Below are 18,775 nucleotides of genomic sequence, written 5' to 3' on the forward strand. Positions count from 1 at the left end.
GTAGGTCCACAGTTGCAAACCACTTCCTCCTGACCAACGCAGAGCATCTGCTGTGGTCAAGCCTCCGGAAGGGCAGGACCTTCATGTATTCGTCGAGGTCCCTCAGGTCCAAGTTGGGACGACGTCCGTCGTCTCTCTTGCTGACGAGAAAGTAGCTCAAGTAGAACCCCCAGGCCGCGGCGGGGGGTCCACCGGCATGATGGCGCTCTTGGCCAGTAGGGCGGGCAACACCTGAGCCCGAGCCAGAATGTTTGCCGGGTCTCTGACGATGGTCATCTCAACCCGGCCGGAGGTAGGAGGCCGGTGTCGGAACTGCAATACGTACCCCTGGGGTAGGGTGGAAACCACCCGGGCCCCGATGAGCAGGCAGCCCAGTAACCGAGCTGCTGCCGGAAAAGTAGCCGACGACCGGCCCCGTGGCCGTAGCGCCGTCTCCCCCGGGCTCTGGACGTCCCGGGGGGGGGCGACGGTCGGGACCAATGCCCCGACGCTGCTGGGACGGTCCGCGCACAGGGGGGGCGAAAGTCACCAGCAGGCTGACTCACAGACCGCTGAAAGCCGCGCCCACGGCGGACGGGGGCGACGCCCGGGGGCCGGTGAAGGGCCTCCCGGTGTACTGGAAGCGGCCGCACTCCTGTGCAGGTACACCAGCCGCTGCCTGGTCACACCAGCCAGGGCGGTGCGTTCAGAGCTTCCAGGGCGGTCGCCCCAAACAGCTCCCCCGGTTCCGCAGGTGCCTGACGAAGAACCCTACGAGCAGTCTCCGTCAGGGGTGACTGCGCCAGCCAGACATGACGGCGCGTGTGCACCAGTGTGGACATCAGCCGCCCCAGCCCCCACGTCTGGGAGGCAAAAGCATGTAGGGATATGTACACATGTCCCGTGTGGAATCCTCCACCTGTGCATCCTGCAGGGAGGTTGAGAGAGCCAGCAGAAGATGGGAAAGGGTGTTCCCAAGCCGGCCAATGCGGGCCGCTGTGTTATAAGCCTTACAAATATGCCCATCAGTAACCCTACACTGGGTAGAGGGGCACTTGGGATCTGGCTTCAGAGCCTCATCAGGAGCCACTATCAGTGCTGCAATGGAGGGCTCGATGGGGGGCATGTGGTGGAGACCAGCCACTGCCGCGTCCTCCATCGCCGTCAGAGCGCGGTCACCAGCATGAGTGCAGCTCCCTCAAAATCCGACGAAGGCGGAATGGTGAATTCCACCGGAGAAGGATTGCGCCTGTGGAAGACGCTAGAGGCCACCTCCGCACGCGGTGTATCCAGTTACAAGTGCGCCAGGGCAGTGCGGATAACGCTCTCCACGGAGGAACAAGCCGTCCCCTCCCGAGAGCCCTGGGCAGATGAGTGCGAGGAGAACCCTGAGCGCTGTGAGGCCGGGTCCCCTGATGACACGGAGCGGCTCGCCGAGGCTGCAATGGAGATGGCGTCCTCTGGCAGCGGCGGTGGCGACCCCAGAGCAAACTTCTGGCATGGCAGGTTCCACCTGGCCAGTACTAGGCTGCAGATTGAGGAGGAGCGCCTTCATCTGCTCCATGTCGGCGGCCAAGCGATCTACCTTAGAGGAGAGCTGGCTCGTCATCCGCCGTCGTTTGGGGGCACCCCCACTCTCTTTGCCGATCGCTTCAGAGAAGACCCCGGCTGGGATGAGGGGAGGCTGGCCGACGGCCCCGGCTGCTCAGGGCCCAGGCACGACACGCAGAGGTCCTGGTCATCCAGGATCCAGGGCGGCCATGCACCCTGGGCATGAACGCTCCATCACAGCAACCGGTGGGAGAGGGAGCGGACACGCTGCCGTCGCCACGGATGTGCCGGTGGGAGAGGGAGCGGACACGCTGCCGTCACCACGGATGTGCTGGTAGGAGAGACAAGCGGACACGCTGCCATCTACACGAATGTGTCGGTGGGAGCGGTCACGCTGCCGTCCACACGAATGTGTCGATGGGAGAGGGGAGCGGTCACGCTGCCGTCACCACGTAGGTGTCAGTGGGAGAGGGGAGCGGATGCGCCGCCGTCACCACGTAGGTGTCAGTGGAAGAGGGGAGTGGAAACGCTGCCGTCACCACAGCGAGCACGCTGCCGTCACCGCCAATGTGCCGGCGGGAGAGGGGAGGGCCACGCTACCGCCAATACGGATGTGTCAGTGGGAGAGGGGAGCGGAAACGCTGCCGTCACCACAGCGAGCACGCTGCCGTCACCGCCAATATGCCGGCGGGAGAGGGGAGGGCCACGCTGCCGTCACCACGGCTATGAGAAAAGGCAAAAATAGGCGTCTTTACTCAAAAAGAAGAGAACAATCCTCTCTTGTTTCTTTCCTTATAACTGCAAGGAAAAATAATAATGTCACATCAATAAGCGGGAGAGGGAGCGAATGCTGCCGTCACCATGAACGAGCCGGTGGGAGAGGGAGCGGAAACGCCGCCGTCACCACGGCCGCAAAACAGGCCAAAAAGGCGCTGTTCTTTTCCTTTCTTATATCTTTTTTTTTTTTTTTTTAAAGAAAAAATAATCTGCAAGGAAAAAATAATGCTGTAGCATCAATAGTGGGAGACGGAGCGAAACGCTGCCGTCACCACAGAATGTGCCGGTGGGAGAGGGAGCGGACACGCTGCCTTCACCACGGCTGTAAGAAAGACCAAAAAAGGTGTTTGTGTTGTTTTTTTCAAAAGAAAAAAATAATCCTTTTCTGTCTTCTTTTTTTTTTTTTTTCAAAAGAAAAAAATAATCTGCAAGGAAAAAATAATGTTGTCACATTAATAAAGTGGGAGAGGAAGCGAAACGCTGTCTCCCTGCACAGATTGTTCAGGTGTCAGGCGCAGCTGACAGCTCACCTTCTGTCAGCTGGGCTGGGGGGCGGGGCGGGGCGGGGAGACGCCGCCGCAACCCGACACCATCAATACCGCGCCGGCCACAGCCTCTCGGAGGACGAAAAAAATCGTTACTCCTACCTGACGGCACGAAGCTGCACCGGGGCCGGCGGTTTTAGGGAGGAAAGGAAGAAGCTTCACAAGCTCCTATTTCCGTCCTGTACTTCAGACGCGCGATGCGAGAAGAATAACGAGTCGATCCCATGCTGATGCCGGAAGATATACCCCTTCCGGGGGTCATGCAGGGGTCACGGGTGACGTGACATTGTTGGTATTGTACTCGACATGCGCATGCGCGAGGGAAGATATCCAGTGCTTACAGCACCGCCTGGCGGTCAGTAGGGACGAAATAGAACCAATATTGCAAAGAAGAGAGAGAGAAAACTCAGTGAGGGGAGAGACTGTTATGGTCATACAGGGAACAACTGTTATCTGTAAAGTTATCCCTGCAAAAGGTTGATCTCAAGGTACAGTACCGAATCATATATGTATGTACATGAATGTATGGTAGGGGTGTAACAATATATCGTGCCACGAAATTTTGCGATACAAAAACGTCACGATACGTGTCGTGGAGGTGACAAACTATAGCACGATTGGGTTATTAATATGAATATATTGTGTTGTTTACTAGTAACATCCTATTGGTGCAGCGGGATCACGTGACGACCGCGCCTCGACCCACAGACCTGATGAAGCAGCTTGGCCCCCTGCAGGGGGAGGTTGCCCCAGTTTACCTCCTGCAGGGCTTTGAACTAGGACCCAACACCTTTGTGTTAGCCTCAAACTTCCTACCCCCATGTAGAAGATCACACCTCGGAAGTTGGTTCAAACAGATTTGAATCAAGAGAGCACCCCATGTGGTGATTTGGAGGTCTGTGACAGTCATGGCAAATGTCTGATAATGACATTTGGCCCGAGTCACATCCAACTGTAAATTACTTTTTGTCTCTTGCCTGATTCGTGTATTCCTGCATTTTTTGTTAAACTCCTTGTAATAGAATCTGGTTACAACGTCACTCGAGTCCCAGGGGAGTGCCGAGACTTCCAGCCCCCACAGAGACAAAGACCATACGGACTTCCTGATCCCTCAGGGGTGGTCCCAAAGCTAAAGGATTCACACATCTGACTGGCTCTCACTAGGGCTGGTTTATTCCTGTAACTTTTGTATAAAAACCCTTTGACTGAACCCATCTGGGTCGACACACCAAATACAGACTCGATCTGTGCTGGTCATGTCGTCCGCCGGCTTAACTGATTAAAACCTCTCTATACCACGAGCGGACTTCTGAACTGGTTTTTGATAAATTCCACAACAATTTGGTGCCCGTGACCCGGATAACAATAGACTTTCGATGGGAACTCCTTTTTCCAGACCAACGACACAACCAGCGACTTCTATCTAAATTAAATCAGAGGTAAGGGGTCAATTTTTTCAAAATCCCAAATTATTGTTTCTGGGCTGTTGTCGAAAGTCTGTGAACTGGAGTGCCAGAGAAAGTTGACGTTATCCTGAAATTTAGGTAAGTCCGCTGTGTGGTTGTGAAGGTTATTTTTTATTATTTTGTGTTATTGGGAACGTTATTGTAGAGATGTTTTCAGGAATGCTGGCAATTTCATAACACTTGAATTTGATTGTGTTGTGAGAATGTTCTGCTTCTCCTGCCTTAAGAATCTGACTCGCTCTTCTAAAAAAAGGTTTAATATCTCGGGTAACATTAAAGAGAGAAATGGCCAAGAGCGCCATGGTTGGTCTGGTACCAATAAAAAGATAGTCCAGGGGGACTATTCTTATGCATATGCAGGACGTGGGGTCCGTAAGTGTTGGAACACTGATATATTTGTGAGAAATAGACATACTGTATGTAGAGGAACTGCTTTTTTTATTTTATAAGTGGGGATGACACGCTCTCCCAAATGGGGTATATTTCATTTCTGCAAGAATCGACTCGCTCTTCTTTGCATCAACAGGAATGAGTTATATGCTCAGGTAGACCGATAGTTGGAAAGTTTTTGGGAAGTTTTTCAGTTCTTTAAATACATGTATGGTAATCACGGTACCGATAGTTTTATTTGTTAGTTTTGTTTGTTACTTAGTTAGTATTAAATTGTTAAAATAACTAAAAAGCACTTCAAACTCCCTCAGATTTTTGGAGGGATGAAAGTAGACGCCGTAATGCAGAATCCCAAATAGCTTCGCTTACTGATCTAAATAAAAAGCTGATGGCTCTACTACAAGGATTTAAAAACACAACGCAGACGAAAATGAAATTAGAGAACCAGTTAAATGATAAAATCAAAACCTTTATCCGGTGAAACTGATTAAAGAATCAAATGACGATGACACTTCTGATGACGACTGGATTTTACAAAAATCCAAGATCTGTTGCCTACAAAATTTGGAGCCAAATAATAGTAAGAGATTTTAAATTAATAAACAAAAATGGCTAGAGGAAACAGCTGTTAAACTAACTTTGCCACATGATTTGAAAAGTAAAGTACTTGATGCGCAAAGTACTTGATGCTTGTAGAATTCCCTTTTAATCCCACAGCTGTTGCCAAAATCACACCAGAGCAAGCTCAGACCTTTTTTCACAGTATTTATTGCCTTAACAGTTCAAAGGGAAAATTGATAATCCCAGGGAGCTTTATGCTAAAATAATGTTGACAGCAAAAGAGAATTGTGGTCTGTCACAAGATCAGATTGATGGATTTCCTCCAGGGTACATGCAAAATATATATTTTTCTAATTGCCCTCAACAAAGGGTAGGACTGGATAACACACAAAAAAAAAAAAAAATCTGAAATGTATGAAAATACTAATGCTTCCCCAAAGTGTTTCCTACAACAGGTTGAGCGCAAAGAGGAGGCGCAGAGGAACCAGCCAATTAATTCATTCACACTAATTCAACAAAGGCCCCACGTCACACGTCTCAAACAAAGAAAATGAGAACTGCTGGTGAGCCTAATCTTATCCTGCCTATGGTAACTTCATCATGTAAGCGCATGGAAATCTGACTGTGAGCCAACTATAGTGTCTATAAGCCTTTTCTGAAAGCATGTATAACTAATCTCTAACTAGAGGTGTCAAGTAACGAAGTACAAATACCTCATTACCTTACTTAAGTAGAACTTTTGGTTGTGTATGCTTCACTGGAGTAATTATTTTTCAGATGGTTTTTACTTTTACTCCTTACATTTTCACGCAATTATCTTTACTTTTTACTCCTTACGTTTTAAAAACAGCCTTACTCTATTTCATTTCGGCCTTTAAAAAAACTATCCAGTTAAATTGTGCCATCTGGATAGAGTGAATTTGGTTGTGGTTGGATGAGAAGTATAAACACATTTGGTTTGTACGTGTCTGCTCTCTGAAACACATGTTAATGCTCAATAATGCACATATATGGTTCTTTAATATATTTGCATTATACTAAGATGCATTCATTTTCAATGGCTTTTAGCCTTAATGGTTTTTCCCCGCTTATATTACTTTTACTTTTATACTTTAAGTACTTTTGAAACCAGTACTTTATACTTTTACTTGAAAAAAAAAAAAAAAAGAATTTTGAGTTGATACTTCAACTTCTACAGGAGTATTTTTGAACTCTAATATCTATACTTCTACCTGAGTAATGAATGTGAATACTTTTGACACCTCTGTCTTTAACACTCGTCCTGACCTTTCCTGTTTCCCTCACTGACGGCTCTGCTTATAAAAATGGAATACCATACGCAGGTTATACAATTTGTGATAATTCTTAATTGTTGAAAGCGCCCTCCTCCTCCAGCTCCATCCAAGTAGATGAAACTATATATACTGATCAAAAGGTAAAACTGTTACAATCTATACAGATTCCAGATATGCTTTTGGTTGTGTATATTGTATTTTATAGATTTTATATATTGTGGGCGAACCGAGGATTTATCTCATCCTCGGAGATAAATGTGGTTAATTGATTGGTGAACTGTTACAAGCCTGTCAACTACCTTCATCTATTGCTTTGTTAAATGTGAAGCCCACACCCAGTCCAACCCTGTTTTCACTAGGCAATGCTTCAGCTGACCATGCAGCAAAAGAAACTGCCAAATTTGGCTTACCTGTCTATGTAAAACTTTGCCCTTCTATACCCGCTAACGACCTGGTTTTTCCTAATGATGTAGCCCTCCTACAAGAAGACTACTGAGGTGAAGAAAAAAACGGATTGTAGCATTCCCATGGTTGTAAAAATGTAAATAATTATGGGTCAGCAACGACGGCCGCGTTGTTGCACCCACATCCTTGTACACGTGAATAGCTGATCACAGTTGGCAATCACAGATGAGCAAAAGGGGGAATGTGTCAGATAGTGTTGAAAGACTGATAAGCTCCAAGATTTGCATCCTATAAAAATATTGCAAACATTATCAACACTTCCCCCCACCGTGACTTTTTTTTGAAGCTCTGCAAATAGACATTATGTGAGGGATATGAAATTATTCTTGTATGAAAATGTTCATGTATGAAAATGTTTTTGTATGTGCAGAGAATTTTAAACTGGACTTAAATGGACAATGTTGACACCTGTTAACACCCATTAGGAAGCACAAAACTCACGCCTCATGAAAGGATTATGGGTAGACCTATGACCATACAAAGCAATTCAGTTCTGTATATATGAAGAAGATGGACTTCCATGCCATGGATGAATCCATGATATCATTCTGTTCTGCTCTAACTTTTGCTGTCCAGTCAATCCACAGACAAGTAAAAGCTGTCCAGTCTCCTCCTAGTGACAAACCGTGCCATAACCTCCAACCCGGCGACTGGGTCTGTGTCAGGGAGTTCCGACGGAAAAACGCCCTGAAACCTCGCTGGTCTAAACCTCAACACGTCCTGCTCACCACCAACACCGCTGTCAAGTGTGAGGGGCGTCTAATCTGGATCCACGCATCCCACTGCAAGAAAACAACTCCTCCGCCATGCACCGGAAACCAGCTGGTACCATCTTCTTCCTGGGGGTCTTCGTCCTCACCACCGTCGGAGCCAGTGAAAGAAACCACGCAGGCTCGGACAGCCCAGAAGTAGATGAACTTCAACACCCCAGACTTCGACGACTGGCAGAGGAGCAGGGGAGCAGCGCAGGCCACAGAGGCCCAGAAGCAGATGCATTGTACATGCCAAAACACTCACATCTGTCGCAGGAACAAAACAGACACCCTTGCAAACACCACAAACGAGACCTAACCGTTTACCAGGAGAAAATAACTCCTAAAATATATGAAACACAACCCTCAACAAACACATACCTCCAACTGGCAAAAATGGTTGCTGAAAATAGCCCACACCCTGATAACTGTTATGTGTGTGGGTTTATTCCACACAGCACAAAAGAAGGACTCCCATTAATGACTCTGCCCATTACTTCATGTGACACCTGTTACATTTTGAACCTCAATTCCTCTTATGGGCATTGCAAATGTCACAAACCCCCCAAATGAGACAAATGTATTGTGATAAAATTCACACTAGCTGTTATTCCTGCAGCACACCGATTCCTCTCACCCTCACCATGATCCCAAAGACATTAAAGTGGTGTGTTGAAGGCAAAGGAACTATCCACCTAGGAACATCAAACTGTGACTCCACATACTCTCCTTCTGAAGAACCGCTTGTTAAGCCTAAAACAAGCCAAAAACCACTGCCCGATTCCATTGAGGATTCGGCAAGGACCGCAACAGGGGGCATGCCAATGCTCTCACGGGAGATGGCTGCTCTAGGGATGATGGCCTTGCGGAATCGTGCTACATTGGACTACTTACTAGCTTCTCAAGGGGAACTTGTGCTGTCATTAAAACTGAATGTTGTACATTTATACCCACAATGCCACAGTCCAAGAAATAACGCATCACTTGAAAGACATTGCTAAAACGTTACCTACAACTGTCGCAACTAGTTTTTTGATTGCTTTAAAGAACAGTTAGGACACGTTGGTTACTTGATATTTGAATTTGTTTTGTTGGCTTGTTGTTATTTGACTTCTGATCTAGTGATGCGCGGGTCGACCCATAACCCGCGGGTCCCGCGGGTTGCCCGCGGGGCGGGTTGGGTTGGGTCAAGAAATTTTCACTTCATGGGCGGGGCGGGTGAGGCGGGCCAATCCCTTGCAAGCACGTAACCTGCGACCCGACGTCACGAAAGCGCAAACAGCGGCAGCGGGGGAGCCTGAGCAGACCACGGTTAGTAGGCTATTCATAAAAATATAGCCCTAATAATAATAAACAATATGCTTGTTGCAGCCGTTCCAATAATATCATTATTGTTTATTGTTGTTGCATTTCAAAAGGGCGATTATTGTTGATTATTCTGCATATTGTTTTATAATGTTGTTTGGGTAGAAACTGAGTTGTTTTGATACCTGTTTGAAAGAGTCAAAAAAGTTGTGTGACCGCTGTTTAAGTTAATTCGTTACCTAAAACGGTTTTTTCGTTATAGTATTATTTTATTCAGTTTAAAAAGTAATTTTAGATCATGTTTTGTGTGGTAAAATAAGTTAAATCATTTTTTTGAAGTCGCGAGTTTTTGGCGAGTCGAGCTGATGCCGCCTGCGGCTGGGGGACTCACGTCGCAAGAACAGCTGGGACAACGCTGTTATAAGATTTATTAAATAATAGGCTACATCTTATGACAGCTTAGTCTATTACAATGGTTGATTTAACAGCAAATCGCTTTCACATAGAGGGCGCACAGCGGCACCCGCCGCCGGCTTTCCCATTCATTGGAAAGCTTTACGCCAAAGCGCACGCCGCCGGGATGGGCACAGACTCGGCGCAAAGCCCTGCGCCCTTGCGCAGCGACAGCACATACACAATGAATTGGAAAACGGCGCCAGACCGGAAAAACCTTTTTTTTCTCGGTCGCCAAGCAACTTGCAACGAATATGCGCGCTGCTCTGCTCTGATTCTCTGCATCCCTGCAACAAGTGCATCGAGCGAGCGCACCTTCAGCTCAGCCGGCCGGGTGCTCGAGTCCAGGCGAAACAGACTAAACCCCGGCACAGTTGATGCAATTCTTTTTTTGCACAGTGCACATTGAATGACAATGCCTTGGTTAGATTGATGTGGTTAATAGCCTATGCTCCGTTATTCAGTTTATTGCAAATAGCCACAAAAACCTAATTTTATTTTTATTTTTGGATTTATTTATTGTTTATTTACCAGGCTTAAGATTTGAATTTGTTGCAGTTTCCAGCACTGTAAAGCGTGTTTTCACCTTTGTGAGAGTGAGACGGAATAGACGCCTTATTCAATGGCACATTTAACGTGTAATCGTGTTTTAATACCGGCGGGTGCGGGTTGTGTAAATAGATATGGTGGTGCGGTGCGGGATGGGGCGGGTCATATTTTCTCATTAATGCGGGACCCGCGGGTTGGAAAAACCCCGACCCGCGCATCACTATTCTGATCACATGTTTAAGGTTCACTTGCAAAATATGTATCACTACTCCACTGTAATTCAACAAAAAAAAAAAAAAAATTGTGAATTGATGAAGCAGCTTGGCCCCCTGCAGGGGGAGGTTGCCCCAGTTCTACCTCCTGCAGGGCTTTGAACTAGGACCCAACACCTTTGTGTTAGCTTCAAACTTCCTACCCCCATGTAGAAGATCACACCTCGGAAGTTGGTTCAAACAGATTTGAATCAAGAGAGCACCCCATGTGGTGATTTGGAGGTCTGTGACAGTCATGGCAAATGTCTGATAATGACATTTGGCCCGAGTCACATCCAACTGTAAATTACTTTTTGTCTCTTGCCTGATTCGTGTATTCCTGCATTTTTTGTTAAACTCCTTGTAATAGAATCTGGTTACAACGTCACTCGAGTCCCAGGGGAGTGCCGAGACTTCCAGCCCCCACAGAGACAAAGACCATACGGACTTCCTGATCCCTCAGGGGTGGTCCCAAAGCTAAAGGATTCACACATCTGACTGGCTCTCACTAGGGCTGGTTTATTCCTGTAACTTTTGTATAAAAACCCTTTGACTGAACCCATCTGGGTCGACACACCAAATACAGACTCGATCTGTGCTGGTCATGTCGACCGCCGGCTTAACTGATTAAAACCTCTCTATACCACGAGCGGACTTCTGAACTGGTTTTTGATAAATTCCACAACAGACCAAAATCTGACTCCGCTCAGAAGAAACTAGTACCGTTTTGCGGTCCTGATCACGGGACTCTTGGGGGGTTTTGAGCTCTGAACTTTTACTTATAAGCTGAGCATGAATCAATCTTTTTTATGATGTAAAGATTGTGTGGTCCCCAAAGGTGGGAGGATGAAACGATAACGCGGTTCACCTTACGGCCTCAGGCTGGAGCAGGTGAAGCTCTGAGCTCTGGCAGAAGATAAATAACAGTCATGTTGCATTTTGAGTTTGGGACTTTTCATAGTTTATGTATTTACTTTTATTTATTTATTTAATTTTAGTTGTTACATTTCTGGAAAAGAAAAAATTCAAGTCATACATGAGAGAAACTATTCAGTTTGTGGCAAAATATTTGTACTTGTATGAAACTGAAGATGCATAATGCAAACCTGACATTTACTTTTAGTTCAGTTTGTGGAAAATGGTTGGCCTGGCTTTCTCTTTAAAACCTAAACAGTTATAAAGCATTACAAACTGTAACAATAGGGCAAACGCACAGCAATGTTTTGTATTTTGTGTCTTTTAAATGAAATAATTTTTTTTCCAGTCATATGTTCCTCATTAAGGTTATTAAAAAACTGCTATAATATCGTATCGTTATTGTGCCCTCAATATCATGTATCGTACCATATCGTGAGATTAGTGTATCGTTACACCCCTATCCACTACCTTTATGCTCATTACCAAGTTTTACTTATTCATTTGCTCACATATTTTTAATTCAATTTAATTTAATTTAATTTAATTTAATTTAATTTAATTTAATTTAATTTAATTCAATTTTATTTATATAGGGTCTAATACAACACAACTTGTCTCTAGGATCTTTCTAGAGACCAGAACATAAACCCCAGAGCAATTATTACATCAACAATGGCAGGCAAAAACTCCCCTAGTGGGAGAAAAACCTTAAGCAAAAACAGGGGCAAGAAAAACTCCCCTTTAGGAGGGAAGAAACCTGGACATGGACCTGGATCATAAGGGGGGGGAAGAAACCTGGACCAGGATTTGGATCATAAGGGGGGAACCTCCTGCTGAAGACCAGCTGGACAGAGCAGGGAAAGAGAAAACAGACAGAGAGAATAAAGAACAGAGAAAACAGAGACACAGACACAATGGTGGTGTCCATACTGGTTCTACTGGACCTCAGTGCTGCTTTTGACACTGTAGATCAGCATTTTACTGCACAGGTTAGAGCAGGGGTTCCCAACCTTTTTTGAGCCAAGGACCAGCAGAAGTATAAACAAAAAGCTCAGGGACCGGTTGACAATTTATGTCAATTTTAATAAACATTTTAGAAAAAAACTATGCATTTTAAAATGCAGGCTATCATCAGCGACGTTAGCTGATGTTGTGGCCTTTAAAACTTGCTTCTGCAAATGTAACTCACGTTTTTTCCTTTCGAAAAAATCCACTGGTTTGTCTTTGAGAGAAGGATGTTTTGTACTTAAGTGTCTTTGGAGCTTGGATGGCTTCATTGCTTCGTTGGCGAGCGTTTCTCCACATAAAATACATAGTGGGTTTGGCGCCTCCAAATCGCCCGTTGCAACAATCCGTATTTTATATACATAATGTCGTACTTGCGATTAAAGCTTTTGCTTTTCTTTTTGGTAGGATTTTCTACTTGTTCATCACCATTTCTTTTACTCGAACAACCAGTAAAGAAACGGCTCATGGAGGTTTGCTGAGGTCCGCTCATCTCTGCAGCTGACTGAACCTAACCTGCATACAGCACCTGTGCATGGCGCTGTTCAGTCTGGTCGGGTACCAGAACTTTTTGTCCGCCAAGCCATGACAGGGCTGCCACTCAAAGAAACACATTTCGATTTATACAAGTTTTGGATGAAATTATATGACAAAAAAAATGCAAAAATTGTTTTCTTAAATTTAGTATGAGGTTGCTTTAATTATGTGGCAAATGATAATAAACACGAGAAAGATGGGTACTTCAATGAAAAATAGATATTTTATTCAACTTTGCTGCTGTTCATACAAAAAGTAAATAAAAAACAACAATTTTTTTTCAAAGATTTTCATTTGAAATAAGTACAAAAATCTGAGATTTTTTTGCTTGTAATGAGAAGATAAATCTTGTTCCACTGGCAGATTTTCCTACTTATTTCAAGTGAAAATTGACTTGAAACAGGTGAAAATTGTCAAATGAGTTATTTTTCTGGTGTTATTTTTCTGGTGATGACTCCAAATGTTGAAATAGCAGTAAAACCACATTCATTGATGAAATGACATAAGGGATGGAAAGGAGGGATGGAGGTTTTACAGGGGGATGATTTTGACTTTTTTTATTTCACGGGGGATGATTCTGACCGTTTTTATTTCAGGGGGGGATGATTTGGACCGTTTTTAATTCAGGGGGGGATGATTTGGACCGTTTTTATTTCGGGGGGGGATGATTTGGACCGTTTTTATTTCAGGGGGGGGATGATTCTGACCGTTTTTATTTCAGGGGGGGATGATTTGGACCGTTTTTAATTCAGGGGGGGATGATTTGGACCGTTTTTATTTCAGGGGGATGATTCTGACCGTTTTTATTTCAGGGGGGATGATTTGGACCGTTTTTATTTCAGGGGGATGATTCTGACCGTTTTTATTTCAGGGGGGATGATTTGGACCGTTTTTATTTCGGGGGGGGATGATTCTGACCGTTTTTATTTCAGGGGGGGATGATTTGGACCGTTTTTATTTCGGGGGGGGATGATTCTGACCGTTTTTATTTCAGGGGGGGATGATTTGGACCGTTTTTATTTCAGGGGGGGGATGATTCTGACCGTTTTTATTTCAGGGGGGGATGATTTGGACCGTTTTTATTTCAGGGGGGGGATGATTTGGACCGTTTTTATTTCAGGGGGGATGCTGGCTTTAGTTCTTCTGAGGAGGAGACGAGCAGCAGCAGCAAGGAGGGTCCATGAAATCCTCATGAGAAGACAGGATTTGGGGGAATCCAGGCTCGTTGGAGCTACAGCTCCATGATGACTAGGTCTACTTCAGATTGAACAGGGAGCAGTTTGACAGCCTGTTGGGGAGTGGGTCCTCAGCAGGATGACAACCACCTTCTCTCCTATTGGTCGCGCCGAGATGCCCTCACAGCGCGATGAAATTAAAAAATGTTCAATTCAGGCGCAGGCAGGTGAAACGCCCGTGGCAGGTGGCCTCTCGCGCGCCGCCAAGCTCGCCAGCAGAGCGGTCCACTCTTGCGCTGCGGCAGCACATACACAATGAATGGGAAAGCCGGTGGCGGTCCCGCTTTGCGCCCTCTATGTGAAAGGGGCTTAATACTGTTGGCCCGTGAAGGTTACATTTGGCCCCATAATGGCCCCTGTTTCAGAAAAATCCTAGAACCCTCAGTGCCAAGTTTTGTTACCCGCAACTGCGCTGACACGCAAAAAAAAGAAAAGCTGCTGAGACCCTGTCGTGCAGCGCTGCTCTCGGCAGAGATTGTATGAGGTGAAGTGAAGTGAGATGCCTCACTCCATTGGGAAAAAAACGTCTGGTGACAATTTTGATTATCGCTTTTTTGTCGACAACGTCGGCGAATCATTGCAGCCCTAATTATGATCGGAACACAAGCCATTCCACGGCCCGGTAGTAACGGCTCTACGGACCGGTACCGGTCCGGGGACCGGGGGTTGGGAATCACGGGGTTAGAGCATTTAGGGATTAAAGGGACAGCTCTACGTTGGTTTAAATCATATCTATCTGACAGGTTCCAGTTTGTTCATGTACATGAAGTTTCTTCAGAACAGTCAAGGGTCTGTTATGGTGTTCCGCAGGGTTCAGTGCTAGGGCCAATCTTGTTCAGTTTATACATGCAGCCATTGGTAAGTATAATCCAGAATCACGGCATACACTTTCATTGTTATGCTGATGATACGCAGCTCTATTTGTCTATTTGGCTACCCGTAAAATTCAGAATCCAATTTAAAATTGTATTACTTGCGTATAAAGCCCAAAACGGCTTAACTCCGCATTATTTGCAAGACCTGATAGTGCCTTATGTTCCTGGCAGAGCTCTCCGTTCTCGGAGTGCAGGTTTACTCGTAATTCCTAGAGTATCCAAATGTAGATTTGGAGGGCGGGCGTTCTGCTACCAGGCATCATTACTATGGAACCAACTTCCAATCTGGGTTAAGGAGGCTGACACCACCTCCACCTTTAAAACCAAACTGAAAACATTTCTGTTTAGTAAAGCCTATAGTTAGTGTTTAGTAAACTTGTAGTTGGTGTTAGTAAATCTCTAGTTAGTGTAAACTCTAGTGTGTTAGAGTCTGTAGTCATAGCTGCAGCTATAGAACAAGACTATAATAGTTAGTCTCAAACATAGCTTCGTGGTAGATATGCTGCCGGGGGGCAGCGACATGATCCGCTGGGCGGTGCCTCTCACCCTTCTTATCTTCTCCTCTTCCTTTCCTTCTCTTCTCCTTTTCCATTTTTATTTATTATAAGTATTTCATAGCCATCATTTTTGTCCATCGTTCCTGTAGTTTATTGTGCTGGCCCCCTTTTTTCTCTTTTGTGTATGTTTGCAGGCCGGAGCTTCAGGAGCTGCGTGCTGGCCTGCGGTGTCCCCCCCCCCCCTGGTCATCCCGCTGCTGCTTCCACCTGCCTGCTCCCCCGCCCTAGTGATCCCACTGCTGCTTCCACCAGCCTGCGGCCCCCCCGCTATACAAATAAAATTGAATTGAATGGCTAACTGGTGCACTACAGGGACGACTATATAAGCAGATGTAGACAGCAGACACTTAGGTGGTCAGAGGGGGGTCAGAAAAGGTTGCATACAGAGAGAGCACAACAGACCAGCATTTAAAGAGTTACTGTCAGAACTGAACTAAAGTGAGCACTTACGCTAGAATCAGAGGACTCCCATCAACCCACTTCCAGGTCCCTTCCACTCCCTTGTCATTTAAGCCAATCCAACTTTCTTTATTGCCGAATGTAGAGAGAAAGCTCTGTTAAATGTCAACATGAAGAAAAACATTAGTTCATCAGTTTTAGAAGTTCATAGAAAAAGTTAACTAATTACATTAACTCTTGACACAAAACATTGTGACTCAATTGCCTGAGTAATTATAGTCCAATATTTACAGGGAAGCTCAAAATTTGTATCAAATGATACAATAACTGAAGTAAGCTTAGATAAAATTTTGAATATTAAAATACATAAGATATACTGTATTTTGCATATATTACAAGTTACTGAAACTTCAAACACAAACCAACTGTGAAAAATTAGAAACAAAAAGAAGAAAAAAAACTAAACCTGCTCCTCAGAGTCATTGATCACCACCAGATCTGCTCCTTTGACTCGGCAGTCCTGTCTGGCTTTATCCCAGGTTTGACGGTCTGTAGAGAGGAAGTAACAGGAACTCCTAAACTTCCTCCATCCTGCAGGACATGCTTTGTCTGGAATAAAAGGGAAAAAAATAAATTGCAGATCAGATACTGTGTGATGCTTTAAGGTGCCCATATAATGCTTATCTCCACCAACAATGGGCTACCTGCTATTGTTTTGAATATGTGTGTTTTCTCCAGAAAGAAAAAACAATATAGTGATTTTTAGTAATTTGGGATGTGTTCATGATACTTATTGTCTCTCCAAACTAGTGTCATGACAGTGTCCGCTTTGTGAAGAACTAAAAAAGACCAACGTGCCTTGGGGGCGGCGCCTGAAGGGCGCACGTCCAATACCTGGCCAGGCGCTGACGCCCCCCCCCCACAGCCCACGGAACTCAAAAACCACTGTCCCAGCTCTCACTCTCTCTTTCCCAGCCCAGCGACCAGGAAAGACCTCTGTCGACCAGCTCTTCTGGATCATGTCTCCCCATTTTTCCTGAGAGCTGGGGCGTGGAGGGAGCCAATCGGGACCTGGATTAACGGGCATAAGATCCGATACCAGAGCGCTGCGCTCTTGACTCTCTCTGCCTTTAAACTCCCTCTTTTTCTTCCAGCACTCTCCTACACCAGGAACCGTGCCGTTCCAGGGACGATCCAGAATCCGCCTTAGGAGCTCCAGCTTTGGACCCTTGAAGCCCCCCCGCAGCGCGGCGACACAGACGGACGAGCCGCGATTCCGACGGACGGAACCGGCCCTGTGCGCAGCGAGGCAGCGTGTAAAGGCTCCGTGGTCAGGCACCAGTGAGCCGGCATGAGGCGCCGCTGCAGCAACTGTCCCCTTTTTTTCTAGAGTTGGAAGCAGAGAGAGAAACGAGGCCCCCTCGGACTGATCAACCCCGACAGAGCGTGCAGCCCCAGATCCGGAGACCAGAAGGCGTGAGGTTTATGTGTTTCTGGTGATCAGTTTAATCTAGAGCGGTTAAGAGCTAAATTTGTGTTTAATGAAGTTACTGCACGCATATTACTGTGTAGCGCCGGAAACTACCGGCATTATTGTTGTTTGTTTATTCTGTTACGCCATTTTCGCCAGTTATTCACGGTTTAAATGCCGTGTGTCATCCCGTCTGATTGCACGTGGTGACGAGGGCGCCGCCATCTTTAAATATCTTGTCGGCTACGTGCAGCCACGTTGTTTTGGAACGCAGATGATCGGTTTTGTATCACGTGTTTATTGTTTTCGAATCCTTTTCCTCCATGCTCCATGCAACGTTTTATTGTTGTTGTTTTTCTTGATAGTTAGTGTTTTATGTTTTTAATGTAGGTGCCATCAGGATTTATTCGGGGTGTCGCTTTTACCATCTGCTTGACACCTGGATGTGAATAAATTCTGATTGATTTTAATGAGAAGTTGTTTGTGTTGTTTACACATATCTCGTCACATTGGCTGTTTGACAGAGCTAGTAGCGAACTTTGAAATGGCCTTCAACATTATTCAACAGAAATAATAGCCCTTACTCAGGGACGCCGCAAGGGGTGTGCGAACCGTGCAACCACACGGGGCCTCGCGCTATGGGCCGTTTTTGAAAAAAAAAAAAAAAAAAGATTTTTTTTTTTTTTTCCTTTTTTCCCTTATAAATATCAACAGTCACGTTCCATTACAGACCTAAATGTGTACTAGTCTGTGCATATCAATAAATATATGTGTAATGATGCGCCTGTCTGTTGTTCAATATAACTGCGTCAGACCAAGCGCAGACACAAGCTGCTCTGATCCAGACGGGTGGAGTTGGAACAAACTGTCACACAATGTCGAGAGAACGAGACAGATTCAAGAAATTTCCATCAGGGGATGAAAAAAGAAAAAAACTAAAGAAAATGGAAGAGTTTAATCCCTCTCCCACTTGACTTTAGACTGTTTTGATCCTATAGACCTCCCTGAGCTGACCTCACTCGTCAATAGAGCTAAGTCAACCACATGTATGTTAGACCCCATCCCGACTCGACTATTCAAACATATTTTTTCTCTTATTGGTACGACAATACTGGACCAAATTAACCTATCCCTAAGTTTAGGACATGTACCACAGGTTTTCAAAGTCGCAGTAATTAAACCTTTACTTAAAAAACCTTCTCTTGACCCAGACACCTTAGCTAATTATAGACCAATTTCCAACCTTCCATTTGTGTCTAAAATTCTGGAAAAGGCAGTTTCAAGCCAGTTATGTGACTATTTGTATAGAAATGATCTGTTTGAAGTCTTTCAGTCAGGGTTCAGAATGCATCATAGCACAGAGACAGCACTGGTTCGAGTCACGAATGACCTCCTTATGGCCTCAGATAAGGGATTAGTGTCCATACTGGTTCTACTGG

General features: G+C 45.5%; 1 protein-coding gene across 1 annotated transcript in view; it reads right to left on the reverse strand.

The window, feature by feature from the left end:
* Window positions 1-18,775, reverse strand: part of LOC133446320 (CD209 antigen-like protein C) — a 33,553-nt gene that overhangs the window by 3,659 nt on the left and 11,119 nt on the right. The window contains exons 5-6 of the mRNA XM_061724332.1: window positions 16,332-16,474; window positions 15,917-16,020 (exon numbers count right to left, since the gene is read on the reverse strand). Coding sequence (XP_061580316.1) covers window positions 15,917-16,020; window positions 16,332-16,474 — 247 coding nt within the window. The remainder of the gene's footprint in view (window positions 1-15,916; window positions 16,021-16,331; window positions 16,475-18,775) is intronic.

This window comes from Cololabis saira, chromosome 6, assembly GCF_033807715.1.
Source record: "Cololabis saira isolate AMF1-May2022 chromosome 6, fColSai1.1, whole genome shotgun sequence".
Lineage (NCBI taxonomy): Eukaryota > Metazoa > Chordata > Actinopteri > Beloniformes > Belonidae > Cololabis > Cololabis saira.